General features: G+C 37.1%; 2 protein-coding genes across 2 annotated transcripts in view; both read left to right on the forward strand.

Annotated features, from left to right (window-relative positions):
• lrrk2 (leucine-rich repeat kinase 2) overlaps positions 1 to 9,377 on the forward strand; it is a 53,250-nt gene extending 43,873 nt beyond the window's left edge. The window contains exons 47-52 of the mRNA XM_059546312.1: positions 4,438 to 4,628; positions 5,129 to 5,281; positions 7,120 to 7,343; positions 8,606 to 8,683; positions 9,102 to 9,280; positions 9,323 to 9,377. Coding sequence (XP_059402295.1) covers positions 4,438 to 4,628; positions 5,129 to 5,281; positions 7,120 to 7,343; positions 8,606 to 8,683; positions 9,102 to 9,232 — 777 coding nt within the window. The 3' untranslated portion in view covers positions 9,233 to 9,280; positions 9,323 to 9,377. The remainder of the gene's footprint in view (positions 1 to 4,437; positions 4,629 to 5,128; positions 5,282 to 7,119; positions 7,344 to 8,605; positions 8,684 to 9,101; positions 9,281 to 9,322) is intronic.
• Positions 9,378 to 10,935: 1,558 nt separating this feature from the next.
• Positions 10,936 to 24,674, forward strand: clpxb (caseinolytic mitochondrial matrix peptidase chaperone subunit Xb). Its single transcript, XM_059545873.1, has 15 exons — positions 10,936 to 11,155; positions 11,399 to 11,467; positions 12,133 to 12,287; positions 12,358 to 12,478; positions 13,549 to 13,700; positions 13,871 to 14,013; positions 15,670 to 15,728; positions 16,538 to 16,714; positions 17,264 to 17,428; positions 19,903 to 19,991; positions 21,002 to 21,166; positions 21,583 to 21,885; positions 22,186 to 22,278; positions 23,473 to 23,579; positions 23,951 to 24,674. The coding sequence occupies exons 2-15, from the start codon at positions 11,413 to 11,415 to the stop codon at positions 24,036 to 24,038; spliced, it is 1,872 nt and encodes a 623-aa protein (XP_059401856.1). The 5' UTR covers positions 10,936 to 11,155; positions 11,399 to 11,412; the 3' UTR covers positions 24,039 to 24,674.
• Positions 24,675 to 26,072: the final 1,398 nt, after the last annotated feature.

A 26,072-nucleotide genomic window follows, 5' to 3' on the forward strand; every position in this document is an offset into this window, starting at 1 on the left:
GCATCTGACCGTTTGATTTGAGCAAAAGCATCATATCACATGTAAAGGTATTCATTTATTTTGCAACCCGTCAAAATTAAAGTCCGGTTTTGAAGTCTGTTGTTCAGTATAATGTACATAGTCTACTACTACTACTACTAAAATGAAATATTTTTTAAGGAATAATCACACAACATTTCTTCCATGTTTAAATTTTAATAGTAAATCCCCATTGTTTGCCAAAAAAAAAAGTTTAATTTGGATGATTAATTTTAAGTAATTAAAAGATAAAATTAATGTTTCATGCCTTGATTTGATAAAAATAAAAATTTAAATAAACACAGAATTTTTGAGGGGAAAAATCATAAGGCTTCTTTAAGAAAAAATAAATAAAGTTGTTTCATGCATTCAAATAATTAGACATGCTAAAACAGAATTTGGTAACAATAAAAAAAAAATATGGTGAAAAACAATAAAACATTTCATAGGGCCCTACTTTTGTTAAACTTTTATTAAACTTATTTGAAAATGTGTAAGTTTCACGATTTTATTTAATTAGACTTACTTTATGATTAATACAATTTAATTTAACTATTAAAAAGGAGTGGAGTAACATCAAAATGGAAAAAACAGAATCCAGCAAATTAAATAACAGAATTTGGAAATACATAAAATGGAATTTAGGAAAAAATTAAACAGATTTCAAAGGGCCCTATTAGAGTGTGGTAATTTCAACATTTACTATTATTGTTATTATTATTACTACTACTTTTTTTGTAAATAAAGCACTATTTTATTTATTTTATTTTAAATTTTTTTAGTATCCATTTTAAAAATTATCGGTTAATTAATCGGTATCGGCCAGTGTGGTCCAATCTAGCTATCGGTATCGGCAAAATCCAATATTGTTCGACCTCTAGTCTATGGTCACCACCTCAACGAGCATGCACAGAGAAGTCCAAATTACACAATTCCCCATCGTAAGTACACATTGATGACCTAAGACACGAAACGAGCAGTTTGTGTGAGAAAACGAACAGTATTTATATTGTTTTTACTACTTGTACACAACCACGTCCAACTGATCTGAGGGCGCGCATGCTTCCTAGTGTGAAGTGGGCGCACATTCTGGCTTAGTCTGCGCAAGCACCAGAAGTGATCTTTCGCACGTGTACGTCACTCATTGTTAACTGTTTACCACACGATACGCCACCAATCTGCACTGTCTGAAATATAATGCAGTAATTGTAATTAATTAATTTGTTTATAATTCACCCTATAATCGTTGCGATTATAATAAAAATACAACACATTACTCACTCTATTGACACCATGCCATTGGGTCCCTCTGGCATTGGATGTCGCCTCCAGATTATACGTGGCAAACTAAACACAACGTGCAAAACGCTGCGGCTCAACAGCTGAGAAAACTCAGGATCTCCAGTCAGGCAGGTGTGTGATGCGATACTGTCAATGTCCTCGTCATTGTTTTGTAGTTGTTCCATTCATGACAATATATTCTCTCCACTTCTGTTGGCATCTCGCAACACTTGCTACTAAAACACCACCAATTTTGAAGAGATCTCTGTCTCTCTGAGGCCTGAAGACGTGCTGCTGCAGCGGATGGTTCCTCCATCGCTCTGAGTACTTGATCTGTGTATTCTGGTTCAAATAAATATGGTTGTGAAAAAAATTTAATGTTGTCTGTTGATCTATCGAAATCGTCTTCCATTGCGATTTCCTGTACGTCTAAATATGTTTAGATCTTCACAGTGAACGGTAACGCTTCCGAAATTTCTGTGTTAACAATGAGTGACGTACACGCGTGAGAGATCACTTCCGGGGCTTTCCGGCGCTTGCGCAGACTAAGCCAGAGCACGCAGACATCACACACTAGGAAGCACGTGCGCCCTCAGATCAGTTGGACGTGGTTGTGTACAAGAGGTAAAAACGATATAAATACTGTTCGTTTTCTTACACAAACCGCTCGTTTCTTGTCTTAGGTCATCAATGTGTACTTACGATGGGGAATTGTTTAATTTGGACTCCTCTGTGCATGCTCTTTGAGGTGGTGACCATAGACCTGCATTATATAAGTCACAGACAAGAATGGTTTGACCTAAAAATATCAATATGGACACTACTGCCAAACAAAATTTTATTTGAAAGTGAACTATCCTTTTAATTAGGTAAACCGGAACCGGGAACACTTCCCATAACACCTGATGTACTTGCTACATCATTAGAAGAATGGCATCTATGCTGATATTAGTCTGTTTTTACATTTTACGTAGTATATTTGAAAAATATCTCCATGTAACTATATTTGTAATTACAATTTCTGTAACTACATATATAATTACACTGTTGACTCATCCCTTACACCTTAACCCACCCTTAAACCTACCCATACCACCAGCCCTGTCCCTAACCTTACCCATTTCCCACCTCAATATGCTGTTGATTTGAACATTATTTTCATCTTTCTCTCTCTTTCTCTTCCCGTCCTTTTTTCATTATTATTATTTTGTGTATATGTATGTTTGAATATTTTTATTTATAAATATAGGTCTCTTATGTTTTTACTGAATTATTAAAGAGCAGGTCATATGGTATTTTAAAGTGCCCTAATATTGTGTTGGAGTGCCCTACAACAGGTTTAAATGCATCTAAGGTCAGAAAACATTGTAATTTTCTCAGAATATACATTTAATATTGGAGTAATTTGCCAGTGATTAAGAAATTATTTGTTCCAAGCAAATTTGGAGCAAACCACTCCTTTTTCCATAAGCCTACTCTGCTTTGATTGGTCAGCTGGCCAATCCTGTTGTGATTGGCACAGAGAGGAGTCATTGAGCCAGTTACCGAGTGCTACCATTGACAAAGCACCTTTACATCAAACAATATAGTGCTCCAATCCGTTCTTATAATAATACAATAAAATACAAAAACACTTATGTAAGCGAATCGTGCACACAGCTAAAGTTTAGCTGCTAAACTGTGAACACTTGGTAGATAAGTTAGCCGAGTGCTAACCTGACTAACTGATGAAAGGATAGTTTGTAAACCAAAACATGTCTACTGTAATGTTTGAAGAACGACAGACAAAAGACACTCGGTCTTAACTTTTAATCAGAATGCAGAACAGCTTTATCACAGTCGCAGCATCCTTAACGAACTCGCTCGTCTCTCCCGCATTAACCCTACAACTGCCGCTGCAGCACAATAAACAGCAGTTTTACTATGTGTGCTACACTTCATTCTTTATTATTAAACGAAGTAATAAGTCCAAAGTCAGTCTTAATTAATCGACACATTGTTAGAAAATAGTAGGTTCACAGCGAATTATCAGAACTACTTCAGTAAAGCCCGGGACACACCAAGCCGTCGATCGGCTGTTTGCAACCGTTGGGCCGATAGCGAGCGACAGTTGGGCTAGTTTGTTAGGTATAAACGTTACTGATAGCAAGCGATGCTTTGTTTACATTTTGTATATCTTTGTTTTGGTTTCTCCTTTTGAATGAGGAATATATACTGTTAATAGCTGCTGATATGAACAGCTCGTTCCTCTCCTCGCACGTGTTTGCCGTCGGCTGTAGTATGTGTGGTGTGTTCCAGCGCAGCTTTTTGGTCCCCTGCCTGGAAACCTGGAGACCTGGAAACCTAAAGCTGCATTAGGTAAACATCACATATTAGCAAAAAATGACATCACATATGAGCACTCAATTGAAAATGTACACAACGTATCAATCATACAATACATACAGGTTATGGTTCGGAGAGCTTGTTAGTCCAATTAAGAATAGAAGCCAACTAAGATTAAAGCCAAGATTAGAGAAGCAGTCCTTGGCAATATGACATGCACACAACAAAAGGTTTGAATTATATTTCTGTGGTAACCTTGAACACAGTGTCTTCTTAACATGATCACCATAAGCACACTAATAGCAGAAGTGATTGTGGGCAGGTCAGACTCTGTTTGTATTTCACGGGCAGGCGGGGATTATGCAAATGTGTTACCCAGTGACGTACACCGGTAACAGGCAAAAGATTCGAAAATATGACAGCTCGTTAAGGTGAATCTGAATCTTTTGAGAGACAATATCTTTATTTATCATGCACTTCTTTGATGAACAACTTTGCAGAGTGTTTCCATTTAAGGATAGCTACATTATAAACTGCAAAAGAGATATTTTTCAAAAACCAATATGACATGCGCTTGATGGATAAAGTCAAAGTGTCTCTCTCTCTCTCTCTCTCTCTCTCTCTCTCTCTCTCATATACATATATATTAAGCATTACAACTGTTTTCAACCTTGAAATGTTTCTTGAGCACATAAGCATATTAAAATGATTTCCAAAGTATCATATGGCACTGAAGTAATGCTCAGCTTTTCCAACACAGAAATAAATGTATATTGAACATATATTAAACTAGTTTTATGTTTTTATGTGTAGGTGAAGAATGGTGGTCCAGTGAAAAGACTGCAGGTTGGTGATGTGAACACTCCTGTGATGTGTCTCGGTCCGTCCAGTCACCCTCAGGACCGCAGAGGTCTGTGGGCGGCCTGTGGCAGCAGGGTGATCTCGCTCACAGTGGAATATGACATCTTCAGGAGCATAGACACCAGACCCAAACAGCTGTTCCCGTGAGTAATGCTAACCCTGCTAACGAAAAGCATCTATCAGTGTAAAACAAATGACCATTAGGTTTAGGTATTCTTGTGGAAAACGCAATCAAAAAATGCCTCAAAAATGCCTCAAGCATGTGATGGAAATGTTACGCCCCTCACCATACTGTGATGCCAACTCCTGGCACAATAAGATAAAACCAATAAAATTACAGAAGAAGCATTTGTTGCATCCAGTGGGGACATAATTACTTGTTATAATGACTTATACTGTCTTTTACACAATCCGGAATCAGTCCTCCATAAAATGCATTGCACACATCTGAATATTTGGGTCTAACTGTTCTGGAACAGTTGTAAATACAACTTAACCACTGATTTCTAGTCGTGTCCTCTTTTGGAAGGCCTAACAAAGTAGTTCACTTTCACAACGAAACACAGCGTCAACACTCCAAAGAGAAAGGACATTTTAAATCATATCATATGACCCCTTTATAAATGTTTATTTGTTTGTTTAGGCAACAGGATCGAATCAGCAGTGATCCTTGTATATCACGGTTAGCGGTGGACAAACATGTATATGTAAGTAAAAGGGGCGGCCACACTGTGGAGGTCTGGGATAAGAAGACTGAGAGGATGGTGAACCTCATTGACTGCGCACAGATACTTGGGTGAAGTGTTACACACATAAACGACACACTCAAACACGTTTGACTCTATTTACACCTGTTATTAAAGGAACACTCCACCGTTTTTTTTTAAATAGGGCTTATTCACATTATTTCCTACATTTAGATAGGCGGGCAAATGCATTTTTGTGTCAGTGCATGTATTGTTTTAGTTTGACTGGGTCGGCGTTAGCTTAGCTTAGCACAATGAATGGAATCCTTTGTTGCCAGCTAGCATGGCCTGAGTAAAAGTGATCAAAAAAAATTTAAAAAACCCACCTAATTACTTCTTGTGGCCTGCGTATTCACAACGAGTACAAATAGCGATCCAGATTAACACTAGGCTATAGCTACAGCTATAATATGGGTCGATCTATACATGCGTCATGTTTAAAATAATCACTTACTCTGTGGACAGCTGTCCATTTGGTCCATTCGGCGAGGGGCGTTTTTTCCAGTTCACTTTGTCACACCGGAAAAAAAAATCGAGTACTGCAGAATGGATCAGCGCCGTGAAATCCTCTGTAGATGTGACACAACTTCGGCCACGCTCATCTTGATCTGACGTGTTGAGCCTGGTCATCAATGGCAAAAACATGTCCTACTCTCTACAGCACAGACACTCTATTTCCGTCGGCATAGATTGGCATATTCCCCCACATTCACACCACCAGTTCATATTGGCTCTCATCCTCACGTCCTCAGGCTGTTGAGCGATCGCAACCTCCTTCTCCTTTCGTTCTATTTCCAAAGCACGCAGCTCATCTTCTGTAAACTCTGGTTCAAATAGGTATGGTTCTGGTTCTTGACTGTCTGAGAAGTCACCCTCTTCGTCTCTCTCAAAATCAGCCATGTTCATCGCCATTCGTGTACTGTAAGGAAAATAGCCAGGCAGCTACTATTCACGCCGGTATGTTGACGGAAGTCGTGGGATTTCATGTGTTGCGTGATATCTCTGCGCCGAAGTAGCAGTGCTTCGCCTGTGCTTCCCCATAATATAGTCCCAAGTCAATATCTGCCTAGGAAATCGCCTAGTGTTAATCTGGATCGCTATTTGTACTCGTTGTGAATACGCAGGCCACAAGAAGTAATTAGGTGGGTTTTTTAAATTTTTTTGATCACTTTTACTCAGGCCATGCTAGCTGGCAACAAAGGATTCCATTCATTGTGCTAAGCTAAGCTAACGCCGACCCAGTCAAACTAAAACAATGCATGCACTGACGCAAAAATGCATTTGCCCACCTATCTAAATGTAGGAAATAATGTGAATAAGCCCTATTTAAAAAAACGGTGGAGTGTTCCTTTAACATCCATTTCAGATTGTCTGATCAGAAGTTGTCACCACTAAATACAAGTAGTGTCCAAAATGTTTTGTGGCAGGATCACTCACACTATGTGTAGTGTTAACACTAATCTGGTGTGTCCTGGACATCAGTGAAAGAAAGCTGACTTGCCTGTCAATCAACCATTGTGCTAAAACAAAACTTTAAATGTTGTTGGTTCAGAAATAACCATCTGATTATGTCGGATGTCCACCAGACTTCATGAAAGGTCTCGGATTTGCCTCATGTCAACATGCAGTGACACTGATCATATGAAGCACATCTGAAGTTCAGTTGTTATGGGAGTTTGACTGAAATAACAATGAACATTCTTTATGAAATGTCACATTTGTGGCAAGATTCAATTTTTATAATTTAGAAGCAGCAGTTCCTCAATTTTTGTACTCTGTATGTTTTATGAAATCAGAGAATCTTCACATTTCAGACAATACTAAGTTTCAGTTGACCACATGTTGGCCCTAACTTCCTAACCCATTTCGATTTATGTGTCCACAACAGATTAAGTACCGCCAAAAAGCTCAAAGCCCAGAGTGAGGACCAGTCTAGACAAATGGTGTCATCTTCGGCGATTGTTAAAGCTCTGTTGGTCCAGCACAGTGGTACTCTGTGGATTGGGACCAAAGCAGGACACATCCTCTTGGTGGAAGTCTCCAGCTGTCAGCTACTTCAGACCATCAGCCCTCACTGCCACTCCTTATGCTGCATGGGCTCTGTGCTGTTAGGTACATTTCCTGTTTCCTGTCCCTCTTTAATCTAATTACACAAAAATGTGATAGGATCTTGGTTTATAGCTTGTAACACAGTTCATAGTCACGGGAGGAAGGAGGCGGGAGCCAGCAAACATGTAAATACAACTTTATTAATAAAATAAACACAAAAGAGCACGACAGCCCCAGAACCAAATCACAAAATAAAATCCAGACGTGCTCCTTTCTCATCCAACACTGTCGACACTCCTCCTTTTATCCTTCCGGAGCTTCTCCATGGGACTCGAGACCGGTGAGCGGAGCAGGTGTCGCGCATTTTCATTAGTTCCCACGGCTTTCGGTCCCGCCCCTCTCATCACATAGTTTAACATCTTTTTAAAGAAAAAAAAAAAGACTATGTCATCATGACTATACACGTTCATGGCTATGTTTCTTAACACACTTGTCAAATGAAAAATGTTAATTTTTACCAGTACTTTATAAATAATTATGTTTTAATAATCCTCTGTTGTGCTTTGCAGACGTACACTTATTTTGATGTGTTGACTAACATACTTAAGCACATATAAAATAATTGATTATAATTTGAACTGCAGTGTGTTCAATATTATTAATTTTTTTTTTTAAATGTACTACATTGTTTTGATAGATTGCCATATTTTAAAAAACAAGTCCTACTGTGGGTCAAAAAACATTCTGAAGTGCAGCTAACAATTCTTTTTTTTCCTCACAATTGCAAGTCTACAATCTCGCAATTCTGACTTGTTTCTCAGAATTGTGAGAAATAAACTCGTTAGTTATAATTGTGAGACATAAAGTCACAATTCTGAGAAATAAAGCCAGAACTGCGAGATATATTCTCACAAATCTGAATTTTTCCCAGAATTGCAAGTTTAAATCTCGAAATTTAAACTTTTTTTTTTTCTCTCTCAGAATTGCGAGTTTATATCTCAAAAATCGGACAATTCTGAGAACAAAAGTCAAAATTGTGAGACAATTTTTTTTTAATTGAATTTCGGAAACGGGCTTCTATACATTTGATATAAATTAACGCAATAATACATTTTCATAAAATTGCAATTAACGTGTATATATATATATATTTTAAGTATGCTAAAGTGGACTTATTTTCACAAGGGATATATAAAAGTTTTGTGGGTTTTGTTTGTACTACATTGTGTTACAATTGTTTTAACTCATTACATAAAGAAATATTGATTGCTTATTTTTTTATATTATTAAATATTTAAATATAATTGCTTAATATTCTTTTGCAGACACACTAAACCGAAAGAATGTTATTCTAGTATTGGGTAGACGGCAACGAATGGCACAAGACCAAATTAAAACACAAGGTAAGAACATGACAGATACATATAACTGAGACTTGTCATGGCACTTGTATACTGTTGTTGTTCTCTTGTTGATCTGACTTCTTCTATTGTTCTCATTTGGAAGTCGCTTTGGATAAAAGCCTCTGCGAAATGATTAAATGTAAATATAGATTAAATTTCGAAGAAGTTAAAACAACTATTATTTTTTTAGTTTGAAATATTATTTCATTTTCATTATTCTAATTATCTGATGAATTAATTTAGTTCAATTGTTCAAGTCCACTTGTAATTTTAGTATCAAATTGTGTGGCAAAGACACTCTTCCTCTGACCTTTAGAATCATACAGCTCATTCTTTGCATGAAGATCATTTTATATCAAAAGAACGAAGCAACATTTGCTTCTGCATGATATGAGCCCTTCAAATGTGTTTGTGATAGTCCCAGCTGAGGATTCAGTGCTGACGGTGTGGAGCAGCTCACTTCCTCTGGAGAGCCGAGATCTGATCAGACACTGTGAGCTACGAGACAAGATCACCAGCAAAATGAGAGAAACACTGATCAACAACTGATCAGCCTCACTGTGTGCGCATCACTTCTTGTCATGTAACATTACTGTTTAGGACTTTTTAAAAAAGGTCCATTGTCTACTGCCAATAGTGTAGAACGAGGCTCCGCTCACACAGAACTCACTTTCAAACTAAGCATGTTTCTGTTCTAGATGATTTTGACTGAAACGATGATTTTATTGAGCAACAGTTAATGCAACCGAACCTTTACTGTTTTGAAAAGGGACCCATGTGAAAATGCAGTTAGTGTGAAAAGTTATCTTATATAGTCAAGGGAAACATTTATTTTTGTTACATCTCGTACAGTATGTAGCTCTGCATTGATATGTCTGGATTATACAGAAACTGATGTAAGGTAGACAACCAAAATTGCAAACACTTGCGTTAGCTTTATTATTTTATAGTATTTATTCATGATATGAAGCCATGCGAACATAGGAGAAAGCCATCATTTATCAAAAATATATCTAAAACCGTTTATGCAAATGTTTTATGTTTAGTTTTCACTAGAAATAACATAAAAGTTACTGCTACTGTTAGCATCACGGGAGCTCAATGGACAAACTGCTAATGGTAAATAGCATCACTGTCGTAGAAACAACAGAAGATTATGAAATCTTCTTGCACTTTTTGATGGAATCCCACATTAGTGCTAGTAATCAGACTGACAAATGCAAATATTTCAAAATCCATAATTGATAATGAAGTCTATGAAATCTGTGTTAATTGTATGGAAATTAAATTATGAGTAATCCATTGCTAAATTGTAAACAATAAGATATTGAAGTTACACTACACACATTCTCTGACGTTTTATGAATTACAATCAAGAGATCTTTAATGACAACAATAAGTCAGTGATTAAAAACCTTTTTTTCTTTTTTTTCGTTCAGTAACTGTAGTTAAGTTTATAACCCAAGCACAACAAAATATTACTGGACAACAAGCCATAGATAAAGATGGTATGATAATATTTTTGTTACAGATATGACCTTTTGCTGTTGTTTGTTTGTGTTTCTGAGTTGTGGGAATGCAGTGATTATTGATTATTTATGTGTATGCTGTATGGCAAGCATGTTTTTAATAAAATATGTTTTGTCATTTTGTATTACAACTTTATTTCTTCATAATTTATTTTCCATTATTGTAAGAAATATTTTCTGCTTATTATTATTTTTTAAAACTTATATACCTGTAGATGAGGAATCTGACAACAAAAAAATCCAAATAAAAATAATATAAATACATATATAATTTGTATGAAATACTAATATTGATATCTCTATTAAATATTAATATAAATGATCAAAAATAACCCCGTAGCAAATAATTGTAATAATATTTAATTATGATTAGTCTTTAGAAATCGAGAAATACTTTGAATACATTAAAACAGCAGAAAACGTGCGGCGCGGTGATCTTTTCCTGCAAAAACAGAACAGCTCCAGAAGAAGAGTCACGTGCTCAACCCCTGGCCTAAAGCTCTAGATAACAATTCTCCTTTAACTCCTCACTGCACTTGTTTTTCTAATGCATTGGTCAGTTTTGTTATGTGCTGTAGGTGTGAATTACTGGTAACGTTAACTGCGCGCTCACGTTGCACCTGTTACTTTTCTCTGCGCTGATAGCAAAGAACCAATCACGAACGGCTAATAAAGTTTGCCGCTCAATGGCCCCGCCCCTTCAATCTCACGTGACACAAACAGAGCTCTATCTGGCCATGTACGTCACGCTGACACACTTCGTGACAGCAGAGGTTATATCACACTGATCAACGTTAAACTTTGTCTAACATCATTTCTGAGAGCAGCAGACACTGACACTGGCATGAAACCGCTTCAAGCTTTTATTCCGCTCGGATCCCGCTGTTAGATGCGCTTACTGGAAGAAAACAACTGCTTGAGAGGAAACTCGGACACAGTTCCAGTATGTCTGCCATCATTCTCAGGAGCGCGTGTGTAGCTGAGCGCTACTGCATTACATTAATACCATAGACTGTTACAAAAACAGATTAATGCTTGTATTCTTGCTTTTTATTTTCAGTTTAGATCATGTCTGACAGTTACTAATTATATGTGACAGCACTTTCCAACTTTATTTATTTGTAGAGGCAGTATGCACTACTATATGTGTGTATTTACTTTGGACTTTTATTATTTTCCCCATCAGATTTGGTTTTAAATATGTCTTGTTCATGCAGACCTGCGGTGAGGGTGATTGTAAAGTCAGTTCATAAAGGTGAGTGAACCATCAACTCTCAAAGACAGTTAAAACCCTGAAGAACTGTTACAGTAACGTTACATTCAACACTGGCTCTCATCAGCAGCCCAGATAACAGTTTTATCTTCTTGTTTCTAAAACCTGTTTGAGTCATGTATGTCATGGTCAACCAGGAAAGATTTGTCTTAAAAATCTTCAGTGGTCTGGGGACGTTTCTTCATAGTTAACATTTCCAAATAATGTTAATTATTTGTTTTCCAAAAAATAATTAATTATCATGTTCGCATTCAGTACCGTGGTGTTTAAAACAATAGTTAAGTGCACTTAAACATGCTATTAAAAGAGAAATAATTTATACTTAAAGTAATACTTCACCCAAAAATAAATAATAAGCTGAAAATTTACTGGCCATCCAAGATGTAGATGAGTTTATTTCTTCATCGGAACATATTTAGAGAAATGTACATCACTGTCTCATCAATGGATGCTCTGCAGTGGATGGGTGCCGTCAGAATGAGAGTCCAAACAGCTGATAAAAACATCACAGTCCATCAGTTAATGTCTTGTTAAGCGAAAAGCTGCATCATTTGTAAGAAACAGATCCATCATTAAGATGTTTTTATCTCTAAACCTCGCTTCCGGATGAAATGTGAGTCCATCAGATGTATTTTTATTCCTGGCAGGTTTCTCCTCTTCACGTGTTCGGCTCTTCAGCCACACGAGACCAGCGTGTGAAGAAGCTCATCTACCTCCGTTTGTGTGCGTGAGATCGTTCTCACAGACAGCGGTGTGTTTCGCCTCTAAAGACAGCACAACCCGAGACGGCGATGGCGGAAAGGTACATTTCAGTCTTTTTGTTAATGTTTGTGTAATGTGAGATATTGATGGTTATCGATGGTGTCTTGCAGAAGGGTGTAGGTGAGGCGGGTGGGAAGCGGGCGTCAGGCAGTGGAGGTTCAGGGAAAGGTGGCAGTCAACTGAGATGTCCCAAATGTGGAGATCCCTGCACACACGTGGAGACTTTAGTGTGTAAGTATCACTCTTTCCACTGACCAGTATTGAATGTTCATTATCTTAGGTTTTAAAAAGAACTACGTACATAAATCAATAACATTCACAGAATTGTCAATCGTGCCATTTAAAAAAAAAAGGAAAAATATTTTAAAAGAAATAAAAAAAATCTAGTTTAAAGCACATCTGCCAAATTCTTAAAAAAAAAGAAAACACACACATATATATATATATATGTGTGTGTGTGTCTGTATTTGTGTGTGTTTGTTTTGTTTGTATTCATGTTGATTTTATATGGTTTTTAAAAATGTTTATGCTATTTTTTTTTTTTTTTTTTTACATTTTTAAAGTAAAAAGTAATAACATTCCCCTTACACTCATACTTATTGGAATGTAAATGTATACATTTATTTTTTTAATAATTTTTTCAAGGTAAATTTTATTTATTTTTTATTTAGTTAGATTTTTTTTATTTTTTTTTGTACAAATGTCATGAATTATTCATAATTATTACTGTTAATAAACAGTGAAGACGTTTTGTTAAAATCTTTCATTTTAAATGACAATCCTGAAGTTTTTTTTTTTTTTTTCACAAAAAAATATAAAATATAAAAAAACATATTAAAAATATAAAAATTAATTTTTATTCAGAAATTAGCTGTATTCAAGTCATTAAAAATGCAATTAATAAATAAAATGTATATTTTTATAAATAATAGGTCGGACAAAGAATGAATGTCACGCCATTGACCTGGGCATTTTATAAAAAAATTTGTACAATATTGTTTTGCGTCAAAACAAAAGTAAGATCTAGATCCTGAAGCAAAACTAATTTCAGGTTAAGTCACCTTTATTCATATAGCGCTTTATACAATACTGATTATCTCAAAGCAGCTTTACAGTGTCAAACAGGAAAATAGTTTGACGCTAACGAGTCATTTTTCAGCTAAAGCCTGTGATGTCATCATCCTGTTCAGCTGTCTTCCAATAGAGTCTGGGCATAACGAAGAATCAGTATGTTTCTGATCTATATTAACCGCTCAAACAATGTTAGATTGTATCTCTTGTCTTGTATTTGCTCCACACAGCCTCCACGCGGTTTGTGAAATGTGAAAAGTGCCATCATTTCTTCGTGGTTCTGTCTGAGACCGACTCCAAGAAGGGTTTGGACAAGGAAACAGAGAGCTCGGAGCATGGTAAATCTGCAGTCGCTCAGAAACCCCCTCCACCTCCGAAAAAGGTTCGACTCCATCACACCGTTCAGATGTTATTACGTTAACTTCAGTTCATCTTTGTGTAATTAGATCCACTTTTTGAAAGTAAGCTACTCAAAGCTAACCCTGTGACGTCCGTTCTTAGAAATGCAGTAAACATCTCTCACATGGGCTTCTGTTGTCTCAACCTCTTTAGATTTATGCCTACCTCGACAAATATGTTGTTGGCCAGTCATACGCCAAGAAAGTGTTGGCTGTGGCCGTCTATAATCATTACAAACGGATCTACAACAACCTCCCAGCTGCAGGCCGACAGCAAGCGGAAACAGACAAACAGAGCTCTCCCAGAGGTTTGTTAAATATCATAATCTGCCATTTATTAATTAAATAAATACCTAAATGCAGTTTAGAGCTATAAGAAATGTTGTTCAATGCCTTTGGTAGCTAGTGTTTACGAACCTTACAGTAAAATGTTACCACTAATTTTAGTCTTTCAACAGCATTCAGTAAATCTCAACATTTATATGCTCTGAAATGGCTTAAAATGATGCATGCATGGAAAAAAAATCATAATAAATATATTCGCACTGATTTTCAGATGACACAAGCTTAAGCAACATAGTCAGTGTTGCAAGGATTTTAACAGACATTTCATTTGGCCGCTAGCTTTCAAAAAACACTATATCTTTAGACACATTATTTATGATTTCAACTTTTCTTTTGAAAGTTGGTGATTTCTCTGAATCGTTTCAAACTGGCTGCTGCAATCAATCAACTCAAGATACGGTTAAATGTAGTTTTGGCTGCGTTTATTTGGTTAGAAATATTATTTATTATTAATTTTCTGTTTTAATATTTAATAAAATGTAGTTCATTCCAGTGATGTGCAGCTGAATCTTCAGCATCATTCCTCCAGTCTTCAGTGTCACATGATCTTCAGAAATCAGAATAATATGCTGATTTATTGACCCTAAACGTTTGAATGATAGTTTATGACTGATAAAGGCTGTAATTCAGGCCATCCTTAAAAATATTTTGGTTTGCAGTAACAGTAATAAAAAAAAAAAAAAAGGGTCGGTAGGTTGGTCTATATATATATTTTTTTTTTAAGTTTCAATGTAAAAAAAAAAAAAGGAAATTTTTGACGATGGTGATGACGTAAGAATGAATTTAAACAAACGAATAATTGCAAACCTCATTTTGATGCAGGCTATATAGACCACAAACAAATTAAAATCTCTGTCAAAAACGTTTATTGCATGAATTTCAGGTGAGAAGAAAAAAAATGAGGTACTGTTATACTGTTTTACTTGCATCCACCACTAGGTATCATGCAACCTACAAATGAGAGACCGTTTACTTCGCTTTCTTGGGTTGTCACTTTTGTGAAAAAGTCCTGTTTGATTTGAGTGACAAGTGTTCATTGAATCGATTGTAAAATCGATTTTGCATGTCTAAATACGTTCTATATGGCAAATAACACAGAATAAAGGTAAATCCAGGTACAACAGGCAGGACGAATGTAAAGACCAATATTTCTGATGATTTATTGGTGTGAAGTTACGTGCACAATGACAAACAGGAGTGCAACATTTTCGAAAAAAAATAAGCAGAGTGGACTGCCATAATGCAAAACATTTACTGCAGGCTTCAACATGGCTGTGTTTACAATTAGAAATGTCAACAACAACAAAAAAATTGGTTGGTCTTAACGCAAATTTACAATTGGCAAGTCGGTCAGACTAAAAGCAAAAAAAAATAAAAAATTGAGTCGGTCCTAAATTGACAGGGTCGGTCGGGTCACGGCAAACAAGAATATTTTTAAGGATGGCCTCAGTCCGTACCTTCCCTGTTCTTCAGCTCACTGTTCAGTTTTTATTTCCGGTAGTGTATTTTAGGCTCCTAAAGCTAGAGTCAGCGTAAAGATCTGAACTTCCCCCTGCTGTCACTGTTACACAACTCATTTTGTGGCGCTAGATGTAGTGCTAAGTTAACTCTCCTTTTCTCTGTAGAATTAGAGATCAGAAGACGTGAAGATGAATACAGGTTTACAAGTAAGTGACTGTTTTGTTTACTTCACTTTCACATACAGTAGAACTATATGGCCACATATTTTGGATTTGTTGTACAGACAGTGACATTTATGGACACAACACGACTCCATGTTTATGTGTACACATATCAATCCTCTGTGCTTGTGTCGGGGCACAGGATCAGCTGGGCTCGTCGCTGACCTCCACAAAGTTGGATAAAGTGTCACAATGACCTAGTTACGGCTGTCATGGTCTGTGGCCCTGCAGATTTCACACTGGGGCTTCTGTCCTTTTGGTTCTTATTTATAGTGTGGACGTGGGCCAGCAGGAGACCTGCGGGTCTGGCTCACGCTGGACAGGGCTTGGACACTGGGCCGTTCTGATGACATCATTCTGGTTGTGTAATAGTGACCACTAGCTCAACTTAGATCCTGAGATATGAAATAAAGATATAAGTAAGCCTATGTTTAAAAGTAGTTTAGCTGTAAATTTATGAGAAATGGTTTTGAGATTAGAAACTGTACTAAAGGAATAGTCCACCCAGAATTAATAATTCTTTTAATTCCTTCCTAAAATGAATTTAGATATTTTGTAGAACATCCACACAGTCCTGTTTTTATTTTATTTTATTTTTTTCACACACTGAAAGTTCCAGAACCTTTCCTCTAAAAACAAATGGCACACTCCACACTTGACTGAAAGGAGAGGAAGGTTATTTCATATTTTTAGAGATTTAGCTCATAGGCATTCTGGGTAAAAGTGGCATTGACTGCAAAATTGCTGTGGAGTCATGTGCACTGGTTGAGAAGTGGATTGGCTTTTATTCTCAGAGCTGCTTCAGATCGCTGGCATCAGTCCCAGTGGCAACGCTCTGGGTTCGTCGGTCCAGCAGCAGACCAATCAGCAAGCTCCTCAAGACAAAAGGGGCAGGGACGTGCTTGACTCCGCCCACACTGATATTAAACTGGAAAAGAGCAACATTGTGTTGCTGGGACCGACTGGATCAGGTTAGTACAGGTTTTCCACACAACTCTTTAACTTGTGGACAGTTTGAATAATATTTGGTGTATTTTTGCTGGCATCCCAAAGAGATGAGGATCTGCCATTCAAGTTAAATTCCCAGCTGCCTTAACATGAATGGCTTTTGATAAATATGTATCCAATCTATATTTTTGTGTCATGAAAAATACCCCTTTTTTTAAAACCCTGTTCTTTATGAAAATGGAGCCTATTTCTATTGTTTTCTTTAGTATTTTCATGTCAATTTAACAAACAATTTGTGCTTTTGAGGATAAATGTTTTCATTTAGATATTTTGAAGTATGATTTATTTGTGTGATTTATCTTTTTAGGATATGTTAGCATTAGTATTAAAGACAGAACCGCAAGAAGGTGATCGTACTCTAATCTTAATGAGAGAAAACCGCAAAACTAGTGTTAAATTTTCAATACAAAAACTGTGTGACGTTTGGTCAACTGAATGAAATGTTAATATTTGATGTATATTGAAACATTGTATTTAGAAATATTTTGACATGATATTGTTGACATTCCTAGGTAAAACCCTGCTGGCCCAGACTCTGGCTAAATGCTTGGATGTGCCCTTCGCCATCTGCGACTGTACCACCCTGACCCAGGCGGGATATGTAGGCGAGGACATTGAATCTGTTATTGCCAAACTTCTGCAGGACGCCAACTATTCAGTCGAGAAAGCACAGCAAGGTCAGACTCTCAGTCTTCACAATTTCATGTATTTCATCTCAGAAATAAAAAAACCCCGCACATTTGACTGTAGTAACCAGTGGTTTGATGGAGCTGAAGATGGTCAGACTGATGTACATTCATGTTCTGCATTCCTATGAAGCAGCCATCCTACTGCTCACTAAAAAATACCACATGTTATATGTAGCATTTTTATTTAATAGGCAATGTCATAAATCATATTTCATAATTTCATAATTCCTCTGGATTATTTCTTAACAAACAACTCCCTAATCCCAGACATTTTCATAAACATTTGTACAGTAATGACAAAGATCAAAAAAACAAAGACACTAATTCATTCCTTAAAAGTCCTGTATGTAAGTTTTTGACTCAACTAAAGCATAAAAATACCATAAAATGTTAGCGGATATTTAAGAAAATTGCTAAATTAACATACTTGTTTATCTGAAAATCAATGCTGCAATCAGTTATTTTCTATTGAAAATGTGCGTTCAGGACCAGAATGTCTGAAGTTGTTTTGGTTTGTGAACCCCCCACGGCCAGTTTATCCAATTGTGTTTCAGCACCCCAGGTTGCCAGTTGGAGGAAAACACAGCGCATTTCATTTCATTCATCGTCACGTGTGCTCGTTCCTCTTGGTGTCATCAGTCTGGCAACCTAAGTGTGTGTCAAGTCTGAGAAGGAGGGGCCACAGAGAAAAAAAAAAAACACTGTCCAATATTTTGAATTTGGACTGCAATACCTAGTTCAACCACTCTGTGTCAATCCTACATACAGCACCGTTAACAATTTAACATCGACCCAAAGAGATCATTAGATGAAACTGTATCAGAAATGGAGTATAAACAGACTCTCGACTTTAAAGCCCCAGGTTTAGATGGATACCCACCAGAATTTTAGAAACACTTTGTCAACTGTATCTGACAACAGAAATGACAAGCAAATGACAACAGAAATGAAAAAAAGCTTCTTCTATTCCAGCTCATATGAACACAGCACTAATTAAAATTATACTCAAACCAAATAAAGACCCAACATTATGCACTAGTTATTGCCCATTACCTCTTATTAATACATATTTAAAACTAATAAGTAAAGCTTTGGTCACTCGTCTTGAATCAGTCATTTCATCCCTCATCCAACCGTACTGAACAGGTTTCATTAAAGTACGGCAGTCATCAAACAATACCAGACCATTATGCAATATAATGAATCTATGTAAACCAAACACGAAAAAAATCAATAATCGTATATGATATCACTGGACGCAGAAAAGGCTTTTGATAAAGTCAGTTGGTAATGTCTTTACACAACACTTAAAAAGAAAATTGGGTTTGGAGATTTCCTCTATCCATTGGATTAAAACATTATATAAAACTCCATTAGCATCTGTTATAATAAATAGCATAATATAGTCACCATTCCAGCTTCAGCGAGGGATCATATCTCCATTACTCTTCGCGTTATTTATAGAACCTCATACCGAAAGTTTTCCCATAGTCAAGTCAAGTCAAGTCACCTTTATTTACATAGCGCTTTAAACAAAATACATTGCGTCAAAGCAACTGAACAACATTCATTAGGAAAACAGTGTGTCAATAATGCAAAATGATAGTTAAAGACAGTTCATCACTGAATTCAGTTATGTCATCTCTGTTCAGTTAAATAGTGTCTGTGCATTTATTTGTAATCAATAATAGCGACCGCTGTCGCAGCATCTCCTTCCCTATTCAGGGAACCAAGGTTACATATGTTACCGAGACGTTTTCCTATATCCTATAATTTGTTTCAATTCTTTTTTAGGTACTTTATTACCATTAGCACATTATTACCATTATTATTGCTATTATTACTATTTTTATTGTTATTGGTGGCGGAGGTAGTAGTGGTCGTAGTATTGATAAGAAGATATTAAAGAACAATTTGGCCTCTTTCATTCTTCCCTCGGTTACAAAATATTCCTATAATTCCTATAATTTCTGTAACGTATAAGCTCTCTGGGTCCGGAGGCCGTTTTAGTTTTGTCGGTGGACCTGATTGGCACATCTTGTCCGCATCTTTCCCACAATAACATAAGGAAATTTAATTAATCACAGTTCATGAAACTATGGATTTAACTTACCTCTGTTCATGTTAAAATACCTCATCCATACATCTATAGCTTGTCTTTTTGTTCTGTCTTTTTTCTTTTCCTGTATGTGCGTATACAGTATATGTACAGTCAAGTTGTTGCTGTTAATTTATATTTTGTTCAATAAAAAAGAATAAACATAATACTAAATAAAGCAATGTCATAATCTTTCGTTACGAGGAACAGAACTTGACTGATATAAAACGCCTCTATGCTTGACCTTTGAACATTTCACTGAAATATTTTGATTCCTCTTTCTAAGTAAACTTACTATTTTAAAATATTAACCCTATCTATTTGGAGGTCTGTGATTTTTCATTCATTTGTCATTCTCTTGCAGGCATAGTGTTCCTGGATGAGGTGGATAAAATTGGCAGTGTGCCTGGAATTCATCAGCTGAGAGATGTCGGGGGCGAAGGAGTTCAGCAGGTCTGTTATTATATTTCAGCCACATTTATCTTTGCCAAAGCTCTATGATTACAAAAAAAAAAATAAGAAAGGTGGTTTTCCAATACTTATACATAATACAGTAATAATACTTTATTAGGTGGGTAGGTATGTAGGTAATAATTTTACAAAGAGAAAGAGAGAAAGAGAAAGAGAAAGAAAGAAAGAAAAAGAAAGATTATCAAGCAAACAAATTCTGGACTACATGAACTGACCTGTGGACAGACAAATAACTTGTCTCTGGAAGGTTGTTACATTGTACGTGGTTAGAAAACATTGTAAATCATCAATTTTAATATGAATATTAGCAAAAAATAAAAAGGATCTGTAATAAAGACTGCTGCACATGGAATCTAGACCTGACAGTTCCAGACAACGTGGGCAACTAATAGCACACAGAAGTTTGTGGGTTCATTGAAGACCAGATGTACCGTAGCATTCTGAATCATGTTAAGGTTCACATGCCAGATGAACCAACAGTGCATTACAGCAATCTGCATTTGAGATGACAAGCACATATGCAGCAGGAAGGAAAGACAGGAAGGGTCTAAGCTTGATGCTAAAGAGTACTAATCTGCATGACCAGGTAGTCTAGTAAGCAGTCTGTGACCGTCAGCTGGTAATCAAGCTGACCTAGCTGGTGTTGTTACTGTCATGACCAGCTGAATAATGATATTGTGTTGATTTGTTATAGAAAGGTTAAACTTAAAAACAGTTCTTAATGGTGCCAGCTGTATTTCTTATATCAAAAAGAGAAGCGGACCAAGAACTGAACCTTGAGGTACCCCAGTGGCTAGCTGTTGTGATTTTATGTACTCCTGACTTCTGAGAAAATCTTGAAGGATCAGCCTGTGAAGTAGGATACAAACCAGCAGAAAGTATTAGGATAAACAGAATAATGTGGTAATTCACTGCAGAACAGAAAGCTCCAGCAAAATTGAACCTTTTTGCCTTGTGTAATTTCTTGTTAATGTTTCTGTTTTTCTGTGCAGGGTTTGCTGAAATTGCTTGAGGGAACAATCGTTAATGTTCCAGAGAAGAACAGCAGAAAGTTGAGAGGAGAGACCGTGCAAGTGGATACAACCAACATTTTGTTTGTGGCATCAGGTGCTTTCAATGGGCTGGACAGGATCGTCAGCCGTAGGAAAAATGAAAAGGTGATTAAAAAAAAAAGAAAAAAAGTGCCATGACACACAGCCAAGTATGGTAACCTATACTTGGAGTTCAAGCTCTGCATTTTACCCATCCAAAGTACACACAGCAGTGAACACACACACACTGTGAACACACACCCGGAGCAGTGGGCAGACATTTATGCTGCGGCGCCCGGGGAGCACCTCAGTCAAGGGCACCTCAGTCGTGGTATTGAAGGTGGGAGAGAGCGCTGTACATTCACTTCCCACACCTACAATCCCTGCTGGCCCGAGACTCGAACTCACTACATTTGGATTATGAGTCTGAATCTCTAACCATTAGGCCACAACAGTAGGCTTTTCTACAGTGTAACTATTTACTGGTTCTTCAACAATTATCTGACTGTCAGTATGTTACACTTTCTTGATGTCCCCTGCAGTATCTTGGATTTGGCTCTCCTTCTAACCTTGGCAAAGGGCGTAGAGCTGCAGCAGCTGCAGATCTGGCCAACAGCTCAGGAAATGAAGTGGACGCAATGGCAGAGATTGAGGAAAAGGACCGGCTCCTGCGGCTTGTTGAAGCACGGGACCTCATCGAGTTTGGCATGATCCCAGAGTTTGTAGGCCGTCTGCCTGTGGTGGTGCCACTGCACAGTCTGGATGAAGAGATGTTGGTGCAGATCCTTACAGAGCCTCGTAATGCAGTGGTCCCTCAGTATCAGGCCCTCTTCAGTATGGATAAAGTATGTATATCATGCTGCATGTACACCAGGCGTGTCCAGTCCTGCTCCTGGATGGCCAATATCCTGCAGAGTTTGCTCCAAACTGCTCCAACACACAGACCTTTATTAGCTGGTTCAGGTGTGTTTAATTAGTATTAGAGCTAAACTCTGGAGGACATTGGCCCTCCAGGAGCAGGATCAGACACCCCTGAAGTACACCAACCAACATCATGGTAACCCATATTTCATACTCCTTAGTGGTTCTTGCTAGGGCAGTAGTAAGTCTAGTTAATCATCTTCTGATTTTTTGTTTTTTTTCAGTGTGAGCTGAATGTAACCCCAGATGCATTACGAGCAATTGCCCGTTTTGCTCTGGAACGGAAGACAGGAGCCAGGGGTCTCCGCTCCATCATGGTAAATAACAGGAATCATATCCTCATTCAAGATCTGCATGTTTTTTTTTTTTTTCCACTGGTTTCCTGTGCGGTGAGGAGTCCCCTTCTGGTGGGACCCCTTCATCCATCCAGAATATCCGATCTGTCCCCACATATGACAGACGCAAATGCATGTATCCGATTGATATCAGATTTATTTCCACATATCAAAATCCATGCACTTTTTCCTGTTTTTGGGTCATATACAATATGCGCCATATGGGAGGAATAAATCGGAATTAGGTTACTTGAAGCATGTAATGTAAAGGCCCTTTCACACCAGATGCGTAACGAAAAAGCGAATAGTTTGCGTGTGAATAGTTTGCGTGTGAATAGTTCGCGTGTGAATAGTTCGCGTCAAAACCATTCACATCAGCTGCGACGCGAATTTGCGATGTCTGTGACACTGTGGGTGCACCCAGTCCTAAAGAACAGAGAGTCTGAAGGGGAGTATGCCAATCTTGTACAGGAGCTAAAACTTTATCATGGCCGGTTCCGCACTTACTTTCGGATGTCTGTGGGACAATTCGAGGAGCTCCTTCAGATAGTGGCACCGCATCTGACGAGACAAACCACAAACTTCAGGGAACCAATTGATCCGGAGCAGCGTCTGGCAGTCTGCTTAAGGTGAGCTGTCCTCTTAAAAACATCAGCCCATAGAACACACACACAAGTAATCAGAAGATCCGTCATTTTTGCTGTGACGTCACCTTTGTTTCCTTGTATGTGATTGGCTGAAGCCTTTTTGTCGCCTCAAAAGTAAAAAAAAATCGACATCGAAGCGGAAAAAATAAAAGTCGTTTTTTCGCCTCAGCACATTCGCGTTCGGTGTGAAAGCACTCATTACACAAACAGCTGATCAAAAAATAAAACCATCGCGCGAATTATTCGCGCGTCAAAATCGCGTCCAGTGTGAAAGGACCTTAAATGTGGCAAGGATGTCCGATACTGCTTCTTGGGGGCCAAAGTCCTATGGAGTTTAGCTGCAGTTTTACCACAACACCCCTGTCTGTAGGTTCATCCTAAAGGCCTTGAGTAGCTGCATCAGGTGTTGTTTAAATGGGGTTGGAGTTAAACACTCCAAAATAGTGTCACTCCAGGAGCAGGACTGGACATCTCTGCTGTAAATGCTTCTAGCGCATCTCTGATGTGCGTGTCATCTCTGGTCTTTCAGGAGAAGCTCTTGCTGGAGCCCATGTTTGAGGTGCCTCAATCTGACATCATTGCTGTGGAACTGACTAAGGAGGTGATACAGGGCAAATGTGGACCACGTTACATTAGGTACGAGTTTTTACAGTTTTTCATTAGTCATAAACTAAAGCAATAAAATTAAGGCTCTGAACTAATGTAGTTGGTAGCAGTCTTTTTTCTTCCTTTTTTTTTCTTCTTTTTTACATAAAGTGTGATTTGGAGCTGGTTCTTTTTAATGAATCAGTCAAACCTTTCAGATCTTCAGATCTCTCTTTTTTTTTTAAATCAGCCACTTCAGTAAATCCACCTGTAATGAGTGATATTGTAATTTGGCAACTCCTTTGACTTTTTGCTTGCTTTTAGTACTTAGTGACTCCATAGTCAGTTTTTGAGCCCAGAGCCCCAACAAAGAATGTGCAAAATAAACTTTTTTATTTTGTGTGTGTGTGTCTGTGATCCAGAGCTCCTCCCAAAGAAACAGAGGAAGAGTTTGACTCCGCCTCTGAGGAAGACAACTGGCCCAGACATGCTGATGCCGCTAATAACTGAACGGGAAGCTGTTGCTTGCACATCACATCATTATTGCTCGAGACAGCAAAATGCCATCACCATGGAGTCCTTCCAGCTGGACCTAAACAAAGAGCAGTGTTTGTGGATTTTTAAATAACCGCACAATGAACAACATTTGGATTATGTATTACATCAAATATGGTGCAGTTAATAACCTAAAGCAGAGAGATATGAAAAGTGTTATTTAAAAAACATACACTAACATAGCGGAGGTCCGTCTTATTTTCAATCTGATTGCAGTTGATGATATTTCTATCTGTCTAAAGATAATTGTTCTACACTCATAAAGGCGTTAGTGGGTGATTTACTGCTTTTTGTCGGTGTGTGAACATTTTAAGAGAAGTATACAGATCCTGTGAAATTTCAGAATGTTGAATTTTAGTATTTCTGGTACATAATACACCTATGACATATGTCCTGTTCCCACAGGACACACTGATATCACACATGTGGAATATTTTCTTATGCCTCTGTTTTAACCATGACGTTCAATTCTACAGCACAAGCCTGTGATGTACATCTAATTTTTAGGATTTACTGTTTTGAGACAGCTGTTAACTTAAGAACTGAACAAAAACAATGTGATAATAATAAATCGGACAAAAGTTGCATACATTTGCTAGTCCTATGATTTTTACTTCCTGTTGCTTTAGTAGCTGTGTCCTTGTTCTCAAATCCCATTTCTGTTTCTGTTTAACTCTACACACACAAATCAAGACAGCACTATCATTTACAGATTTCTCTTTTGCTCTCTTGTTTATTTTCCTGCCCACAATTTATTTCCCCATTCAAAACAGAAACTGAATACTGATGAAAATGACTTTGGAAAAGCCCTAAAGAGCAGTGAAATCAAGTTCTGTGAATCATTTGTTTTTGTATGTGGGGCATGTTCATGTATGATGGTCCCCTGGGTGGCAGCATAGAGCAATATCCATAGATTAGACATTAATTATTGTAATTACTAGAAATGTAACTTTATGGATTGCCAGTTTATATCATGGTCTGACAAACTATTCTATTTATGAAGTAATTGAAAGTATAGTTTAAAGTAGAAATATATTAGGATCACCATTAACTTCATAGACCTATCAAAATGGCAAATTCTTACAATAAGACGGAGTAGGAAATCTGACTTGCATAAAAACAAAAACAATGTGGTAAAAACTAGATCTGAATTATAGCCAGTTTGCATACTTGTCCCATGCTGTACTTGTCTATTTTATATGACTTATGTAATTAATATGTAAATTGTCAAATAATGTTGCCAGAAAACAATTCTGGTAGCATTATTTGTCAATTTATATATTAATTACATACTTCATATAAATTAGACTAGTACAGAATGGGACAAGTATGGCCCAAATCTTTCCCACCTTTTTTCTAACAACTACCAAAAGAATGGCTATAATACTATACTGTATATTATTTTTATAAAAGTTTCTATTCATATAGAACTTGAATGATTGTCATTGGACTAAAGCTCAAAAGTTTCCTGTCTTTCCTGTCACTTTCATGCATCCATGCTAAATGAAAAAAAAAAAAAAGATAGAAGCCGTAAAATTATCTGTTTAAATTGTGTTTTAATCTTTGGCTGTTTATATCACAAACTGAAATCCAGAAATGTCCAAATGAACAAGGTAGATATAAATTTGTTTTTCTTCGTGATTTATATGTTGTGACTCACAAAATCACTTTTTAACACTCTTGGATCTCTTAAGGATCTTCGTTGAACCCAACAGGAAGTAAATAAGCTATTTTAAAGGAGGACTTCCAGGTTCATTTATTCAGCGGTGTGATGACTCTGCATAATATAATGACAGATCTTTATCTTTAGTAAGCATAAAATAAGTTAAAGCTTTGCTTATTTGTGTGGCTGAAGCATATGGAAGTCAAAATGTGTCAAAATAGCCGAATACATTTAAACGTCCTGAAGTGTATCATTATCATTAGAATTGGATTATTAAAATTGTATTATTATCGTGCATGCAGTTTTCATAAGCATATTAACTAAGA

This window comes from Carassius carassius, chromosome 50 (genome assembly GCF_963082965.1).
Source record: "Carassius carassius chromosome 50, fCarCar2.1, whole genome shotgun sequence".
NCBI lineage: Eukaryota > Metazoa > Chordata > Actinopteri > Cypriniformes > Cyprinidae > Carassius > Carassius carassius.